The following is a 9,325-nucleotide window of genomic DNA, read 5'->3' on the forward strand; positions in this document are numbered from 1 at the left end:
CCTTCCTTCCTTCCTTCCTTCCTTCCTTCCTTCCTTCCTTCCTTCTTTTCATTTTTAATTTGCATCACTTTCTCTGGAAACCCTTGATCCTTTCATCTCAATCACTTTTGTGACTTATGTTGGTAAGTTCGCCTTCACTCAATTCCTCTGGCTGCATATCTAGAGTCCCTCAATGGCAATAATGTCAACATTCCCACATTCATCTTTTTCTTCTTTCACCTTGTTTATGTTTGATTCAAATTCACTTCAGCATTATGACTTTCACTTCTTGATGGACTTTAATCTTTGATGGCTAATTCCTGCTTTCAATTTCCATTTTTATAAAATATCATGTGGATTTATCACTGAGAAACAAGGAGGCAACATATCTAACGTGCTCTGCTTCTGTGTGTGAATTGAATAACAGATGCACAGTGACCAATGCACAGTTTTGAAAAATCGAGGTGATTGGTCACCGATTATGATGTGTCATCTGTTATTCACCAGTGACCTGTAGACTGAAGAGCTAACATTAAAGTCCAAACTTTATGTGATTATTCAGTTACTATTCCTTAGTAACTGAAATATGAATGGTGCTATTGGGAAACTGATGTTCTTTAACTACACCATAGTAATAAAAATCTGTACATATATGAACTGTGTAAAGTGAGGATTGCTTTTTGCTCTCTTTCTGTAAGTTTGGAGTAACTTCTAATGCTAGCTTTTAGTAACAAATTTAACAATAATAACAAAAATATGGTATAAATATTTTAGTTCACTTTGTGGGAGCAACATTATATTTTGTAATTAAATTTGATTACTTAATCAACAAAGACAAGGATATGATTTTATGTAGCATTTTAAAAGCAACACAAAACTGAAATGGATTGTTTCCCCCCAGTTTTATGTACGGGGAATTGACTGACAAGAAGACCATTGAGAAAGTCAGGCAAACTTTTGACAACTACGAGTCAAACTGCTTTGAAGTTCTTCTGTACAAGAAAAACAGTAGGTATCTAAATTATCAATAAGATGTGCCAACTCTTTATTAATGTTATGTTTTGATAAGTAGTAGTTGAGCTATAGTGTAGAGAGAATATAAAACTTTGTTCCTTCTCTTGGCAAGTAAAATTAGATAGGAAAATTAATAATTGATTCTGGCTATGAAAAGCAACCTGTTGAGGAATGGAGGAAAAGCATGGTGCATTTTAGATGTGTGTGTGTGTGTGTGTGTATGGTGGCACATGTTTTGTAATTAATACTCATGATTATGATTTTATAGTTATGTGACAGGAATTTAAAATGACAGAAATTTATTCATTTTTTTTTGTAGGGTTAAAGAAAAAGGTGATTAGCATCATTGGATATCTGATTTCCATTCTATAAATACATAGGTAACATGTGAATATAGGCTATCTACTTGAGGTGAATCTGCTAATATAGCCTTTTGCTGGACTCAAACTCTTTTGTGTGTAACTAGTAGAAGTAGTCATTATTTTATTTTTTAAACCATTATTATTATAATTATCATTATAATTATTATTGTTAAACCTTTAGAACAGGCCATTCATATCTGGTATATTTTGCGAGCTATTCTCTAGGATGAGCTTTGTGAGTGCTCAGTTATCTATTCTCTAATCACACAAGACATCATGGTCTGGACTCTCCACCAGAGTTTGGAGGAATAAGCCAACCAAAGAAAAAACCGACTAGGACATTCGTCAGCCAACACTCCCTTCTAATTCATTTTCTTTGAATAGTTATTTACTTTTATTTCCTTTTTGCTACTTTCACAAATTGATTTTTCTGTTTTAAAATGAACAGTCACTTCATAAGATGGATTCATTTATTTAGTGTTAATAGTACATGATAGCAAAGCCAATTATCATCTTCAGTGGAAATAGATGCAGTTTGGGACACATTCTAACTTCAACAGGAAATACTTGCTCCATGCTCAGTGTCTGTTGGATCTTGTGGAGCATAGTTTATTCTCTCCACATTACCTTAAACATTTGTTCTCTGTGGACTGTTTGGAACTAAACTTAGGTTTCTCTTTTTTAATTGACAGACCAGCATAGGGATAACCACAGCACAGTAGCACATTGGTAATGGAACATTAGTCTTTAGTGATTTTGCCTAGGGAATGTCTTAACATCTTATATTTCATTTTAGAATCAAGGCTGAGAGGTATTTCTCTCTGAAGTCATACCCAAATGTCTGTTGGCTTGTCACCTAGAAAACAATCCATTGTGAATGATCAGCTCTGTCCTCTTCAAGAGAAATGTCAGGTGTTTTCTGTTCTTTTTTTTTTTTTTTCTCCAGGGCCAAATACATATTGACAATTCATAATAGATTCTTATGCCCCAATCCCCTTTCATTTTCATATAGAACTATTATCCCTTAAATGACTTAGATATGTCTCAAGTTTAGCAAATCAGTTAAGAATATTTCATATTATTTCACTCTGACATTTAAGCAAAATAAACAGATCTTTGCCTGATTTTGAAACATCAGAGGCAAGTTCATAGTTTCTAAGTTTCTCAAAAATACCTTAGTGGAAATCCTGTTTGTTTATATCCTTTAAATCATGCAAGTAATGAATCGAATTTTGCATTTCCAAAAGTCTCCTTTTGAGGTGGTTTAGATAGTTTGCTTTACTTTAATGGCTTGAAATAATTATCTGACCTTTGTTCAGGCGTGTCTGGTTCTTTTCAGATAAGTATCTATGTATGTTTAGATTTCTGCTTAGAGCTAGTAAGAGACGGAGCCCATAGCACTGTAGATTAAAGCTCCTCTCATCTGTGCAGCATATGCATTGAGTTTTTCCCCTTTAATATGAAGGAAAGATAATGGCGTTCTACTATACTTAAAAGCAGCTTTAAAAAAATCTTGTAAATAGTTAGCTGAAGCTTTTGAATATCAGCTGAAAAGAGTGTATTCGTGTGACTTTTAAAAATGTTAAAAGGAAAAGTCACATGTCTGTAGAAAACGGCTTTGGGGATGCCTGAATGCCAACACCTCCCATTACTTTCATTAAATAATTAGGTTAAACACCATTTTGCCAATGAGGAGATTGAGGTATCCTATTTAACATGTGTCACGATTGACATTTCAGTTTGCAACCTCTATTCTTTAGGCCCATGGCTCTGATTAGCAGGGGGCTGTTTCTACTGTTGGAAAAGAAAAAGTGGCTCTGAGATGATGACTGAAAATGGCTCTTACCCAAAGGGCAGAACTGTGATATCTGGGTTCATTCCCAATAATCAGTGCCAGGGCTCTGCCTTGACCTTCCCGCAGCTATGGGCCTCTCTGCTTGGCCCTCCCAGATACCCCCTCAAATTCAGACTATGGATATTTCAACAGCCACTCAGCAAGTACTCAGCCTGCTTGCAGAAGTATGACCTGTACTTCAATTTGAAAAAAGTCCACCATGATATCTGAAAGCAATTAAAAAAAATAGCTCTGACTCTATCCCACAATTTGAATTGTTGCTGTTTTCATAGATGTGAGCTGTAACGTCATCTCTTTCTGTTCAGATTTCCAGCAGACCTTGGAAATCAGCTTATGGTTAATGCCCCTTTCCCTTTGTTTATGACCCTGCTGCTGCAAGCTCACTATGTTGTAACAGCCATCGGCCATGTGTCTCTGGCGTCTGGGGCTGGTGATTTGTAAAGCTGCTTATCACTCACAGTTCCCGGACACATTGTGTAAAATCAGAATCAGAACACAAAGAACAAGCCTCTCTGGAAAATGGTGTAATTGTTTCTGAGATCCCTGCCTCATCCTGTAGTCATTTTGGAAGGGACCTCGTCTTTTCATAGGCCTCCTGGTGTTGCAAAGAACCTGGCTGTCTAAACTGAGTATTCCCATAGAAATCTTTTCTCTTTAATTCTCTGACTTCTCTTTGTTTGTTAATTCTCACCCGAGGATTTTTTTTCACTGATTTTTAGAGAGAGTGGAAGAGAGGAGGAGAGACAGAGAAACATGGGTGGGAGACACATAGATTGCTTGCTTCCTTCCTGCAGGTGCCACAACTGAGCCTGTAACTGAGGTATATGCCTGACGGCATTAAACCTGGGACTCTAACTAGCTGGGAGATCCTCTGACTTCTTGACTTCTTGTCTAAATGACAAAATGTGGTTGATTTTTTTTTTTTTTTTGCCACAGTATGATGGCGCTTCTTATTTGGTTTTCATTGGTAGCCACCAACAGGCTATCAAGTCTCACCTAGAGACTATTTATAGCTGCACAGTTCACCTGTACTTCACCGCACACCTGACACAGGCTTTCATGTCTTTAAGGCAGAATATTTGGGGAGGCTTTACTGCACTGTGGCTTAGAGCTAACATGATGGAAAATAAGTCTTTTCGATTCTGATGGAACATTCCTTCAGTGTTCGATTGTTTAATGGATAATTACTCCTTTGAAGTCATTTCTCTGATCTTCAGATATTTATTTGACATAATGCCAGTTCTGATTGGTCCAGAACTTAAGCACGAAACTGTCCTCCATGGTCTGCAAGAGCCACTGTTTGAACAACCTGGTGAGAGTCCAGCCTCCTGCTTTGAGGGAGGGAGGGAGGAAGCAGTGGCTCATAAAGACACCTGAGTCTCTCAAGGGCTGGGGATAATTTTCCCCCCTTTAACGTTGTTTTAAAGGCGTCAGGTAGAGCTCTGCGTACACCAGCCTTAGTGTCTCTGAGGCGGGGGTACAGTCAAAGCCATAGAGCTATCTTAGAAGTCTATCCCAGCATTTCAGATGTTCTTCCCAGAGGAGTACTTACCAGAGCATCAGGTATTACTGTTGAAGTCAAGTGGAAGCACTTCTCAAAGTGACAATGAGAAGCTCCTGGGAGTGGCCACACTTGGTGAGACTATCTGAAGGAACCTGGTCAGAGCAGCAGTGCGTGTGTCACTTCAGTAGCGAGATTGCCTTTGTGCTCCCGCGTTGTGAAATGACACCCTGGGCTTTACTTTCAAGTTTTGGTATTTTGTGTTGAAAAATATGTGTATAAATTTATTATTATTATCATTATTCTTTTATTAAACATTTTTTAGTGTTGACATTATTGCAGAAGTCCTCTTCTCCCCCTTTGCCCACCTCTACCCTCCCCTGCCTACCCCTACCTTGGCTTTTACCAAATTATTACTTGTGTCCATGGTATATGCATATATGTCCTTTTTAAATTATTTAATTTAATGTCATTATTTTTATTGTTGACAGTATTATAGATGTCTCCCATTTTCCCCCTTTTTGCCCCCCTCCGCCCAACTCCTGCCCCATCCCAGGCCTTCCCCACGCATATATGTTTTTTTAGCTATTTCCTTCTGTTTGTTAATTTTTGAGCAACTGGTAGTTGATACAAAATTAAAGTTTTCTTGGATCCTTTTTAGCAGTTAAAATACTATTGTATTGGTGTTAATTCCTGGCATAGCAGTTGGCAGCTGAAGTTAGAGGAAAGGCAGGAGACCAAGTCATTGCTGAGGCTTTGCCACACTCTGTTGTCCTTTCTTTCTCTTTCAGGAACTCCTGTTTGGTTTTATATGCAAATTGCACCAATAAGAAATGAACATGAAAAGGTGGTCTTGTTCCTATGCACTTTCAAGGATATTACATTGTTCAAACAGCCAATAGAGGATGATTCAACAAAAGGTAATTTTCAAAGGAATTACTACTCTTACGAATTAGGCTGTCTTTTAAATATATTATTGTTATTATTATTTTAACAAAATCTATTGGTTGAACTCAAAAATAAAATTGTACTCCATGACTCTTACACATTCATACTAGTCATTGTCTGGATCATGTTTCAATCATATTTTTGAATGGAAATAGCAAGTTGAGATAACAGTTACTTAAATTATAATAAGGGGAATTGAAAAAAGACATAAAGAAGAGATTTCTCAGAACATTATTAATTTAAGATTGATGTAATGGGAGTTTCAGCAACTTATAACACGGTGAGTTCTAGAAACAAAAATTATAACTTGTGGGATGGCTTGGGTGAAATCTTACTGGAACACAGTTGATTAATTTTTGCTGAATTTATTAGAGTTTGATTAATTGACCTTTTCAGGTTACTTTTCACCTTTTATTTATTTTTTTAAAAAATATGTTTTTGTTGGTTTCAGAGAGGAAGGGAAATGGAGAGGGAGATAGGAACATCAATGGTGAGAGAGAATCATTGATCTGCTGCCTCCTGCACGCCCCCTAGTGGGGAATCTAGCCTGATACCCAGACATGTGCCCTCGACAGGAATCGAACCTGGGACCCTTCAGCCCACAGGCCGACACTTTATCCACTGAACCAAACTGGCTAGGGTTACCTTTCACCTTTTAAAAATTGGGTTGTTGTAGATTCTCTTGGATAGATGTTGCTAGATTATGTAAAGAATAATTTGGTTATCAAGAGAGTGGCTAGAAAATGAAAACATTCTCATCAGAATCTTATTGACTATATTCAGAGAGACTGCTATAGAAAACAGTAGTTAGTGGCATGGGATTTTACTCCCTTTGCTCTCATTTTATTCTCTTCAATTATGTTTAAATTAGAAATTGGTGTAATAAATGAAGAATTTAAAAAACCCTTAGGAAAAGTTTTTATGCAATGTGTTTAATAATCTCTCAGAAGACTAAAAATTAAATGCCTTCCTTTTTGCATTTGGCAAACATTGCCTTTTCTTACATCTTAAAAAAAATTGGCATAAAAGCTTTAATCTTTCCAACTGTAATCATAATTGTAGAGAAATTGCACTGCTCTTATTTCCTGCAGATAAAATCACGTGTATATTACTATAGCTGCTCAGTTTCTGGTTAGCATCAAATTGCAAGGAATATTTTACAATGTGCAAATCATTTAAAGCATGATATAAATCAATTCACTGTTGAATTTCTGAAAATGTGTGTATTAAATCATCTCCTGAAAGAATGAATAAAGCATTCACATTTGGACCTGTCCTACCTGTTCCTATGCCTTTACTCATATACCCAGTGTCTAGGAAGTTTAGGATAAATTCAAATGTTATTTCTTTTTTTTAAAAAAATATATTTTATTGACTTTTTACAGAGAGGAAGAGAGAGGGATAGAGAGTTAGAAACATCGATCAGCTGCCTCCTGCACCCCCCCGCCCCACACTGGGAATGTGCCCACAACCAAGGTACCTGCCCTTGGCCAGAATAGAACCTGGGACCCTTCAGTCTGCAGGCTGACCCTCTATCAACTGAGCCAAACCGGTTAGGGCCAAATGTTATTTCTAATATAATAGTCTTCTAATGGAATAATTTTCTAATTATGCTCATTTGTTTGTTTGAAAATTCAAAGTTCTTCATTAAATAGCAGCAGAATACCTGTTCTTCTCAAGCTTAAATGGAGTGTTCATTAGGTAGATCCCATTCTGGCCATAAAACATACCTTGATAAATTTAAAAGAGTAGAAATCTTACAAAGTATATTCTTAGACAATGGAATTAAGTGAGAAATCAGTAACAGAAAGATAGCTAGAAAATTTCAAATGTTTGGAAATTAATACATTTTTAAATAGGCCATGGGTCAAAGAAGAAGCCTTAAAATAAATCAGAAAAATATTTTGAACTAAAGGAAAATAAAACACAACTTATCAAATATGAGGTATGCAGCAAACGTGGTGCTTAGAGGGAAATTTATAACATTATATGCAAATATTAGAAAAGTAGAAAGATATAAGATTAATGACCTAAGCTTTCATCTTGGAAAAGGAGGCCAAAGAAGAGCAACTTAAGTCAAAACAAGCTGAAGACAGTAAATAAATCTTAGAGGAGAAATCAATGAAATAGAAAACAGAAAAACATTAGAGAAAATCACTACAATCCAAAGCTGATTCTTTGAAGAGGTTATTCAAGATAACAAACCTCTAGCTAGGCTAACCTGAAAAATGGAGAAGGCACAAATTAATAATATCAGAAATTAAAGAAGAGCCATCCATGGACATTAAAGCATTGCAAAAAAAAAAAAAAAATGGGTGTGGTGGGGGGGCAGCTAGGTTGGGGAAGAACGGGGGCATATGTAATACTTTCAGCAATAAAGATTAAAAAAGTACTTCAAACAACTCTACAGCCACCACATTGGTAATTTAGTTAAAATGAGACAATTACTTGAAGATACAAACTATCAGAACTCACACTAGGGGCAATAACATGAATTGTCCTATAGCTATTAAATAAATTAGTAAACTTCCCAAACAAGAAAATACCTGGTGCAGATGGTGTTACTGTCAAATTCATAGTCTCTTCCAGAAAATAGAAGTAGTGAGAACTCTTCTCATTCTATGAGGCCAGCACTACCCTCACACCAAACTCAGAACAAGATAATATAAGAAAGGAAAATTACAGACTGATATTTCTCATGAATATAGATGCAAAAATCCTCAACAAAGAGAATACAACAGTGTATTAAAAGAATTACACACAATGATCAAGCGGGGTTTAGTCCACATATGCAAAGCTGGTTCAACATTTAAAAATCAATCATTGTAATTCACTATATCAACAGGCTAAAGAAGAAACATAATATGATCATATCAATTTGCATAGAAGAAGCATTTGACAAAACCCAACACCCATTCATGATAAAAACTCTTAGTGAAGTAGGAATGGAGAGGAAGTTCATCAACTTGAGAAGGGAATGTCTATGAAGAACCTACAACTAAGAGCTGATGATACCTATTGTTTTCTCTAATTTACACCAAGTGATGTCGTGGCACAGCTAATGTTGGCCAAAAAGAGTATAATACTTTCTCACAGTTTTGATCTGCTGAACATTAAAGGTGTTGTCAGTAACTTTGTAGCCTATCTATGGAAAGTGAAAGTTGGCAGCATTTTCTGATGACATTGGGGGAAAGGGTGTAAATATTAAGGGTTGAATTTTACTTTTCAAATTAATGTCTCCATTTTCCTGCCTCCACCTTCATCTCTGCATTTGCACATCAGAATCACAGAGTTCTTTGTCAGGTATAATCTCTTAAAATGCATAATCCATTCTTACAAAAAATGAATAAACTCCAGACAACACAGATCACTTGATTTTGAATAACGTGCTTGTTAGACATGCAAATTAGATTCTATAGGAAAAATCTGACCCCATTGTGGAAAGGATTCAACTATCTCTAGTGCCAGAATTTTTAGAGGAAGAGCTTATTTTGAATAGACGTTTATTTTGAGACTCCTCCACACTTTTCAAGTACATAAAAGATTGCTGCAAGAAGTATTGCACGGGTAACTATGAATGGTGTATATGAGTAACTTTCTATTATTCATGTGAGTTATAAATTTAATATGAAGGATTCAATAGAGATAAAATAATTATTCCATGAA

The 9,325-nt window shown here is 36.1% G+C and overlaps 1 protein-coding gene across 1 annotated transcript in view; it reads left to right on the top strand.

The window, feature by feature from the left end:
- KCNH5 (potassium voltage-gated channel subfamily H member 5) overlaps positions 1–9,325 on the top strand; it is a 278,882-nt gene that overhangs the window by 30,506 nt on the left and 239,051 nt on the right. Inside the window, exons 3-4 of the mRNA XM_006767638.2 lie at positions 881–987; positions 5,503–5,631. Of these exons, the coding sequence (XP_006767701.1) occupies positions 881–987; positions 5,503–5,631 (236 nt within the window). The remainder of the gene's footprint in view (positions 1–880; positions 988–5,502; positions 5,632–9,325) is intronic.

The sequence above is a fragment of the Myotis davidii genome, unplaced genomic scaffold, assembly GCF_000327345.1.
Source record: "Myotis davidii unplaced genomic scaffold, ASM32734v1 scaffold281, whole genome shotgun sequence".
In the NCBI taxonomy this organism is placed as follows: Eukaryota; Metazoa; Chordata; class Mammalia; order Chiroptera; family Vespertilionidae; genus Myotis; species Myotis davidii.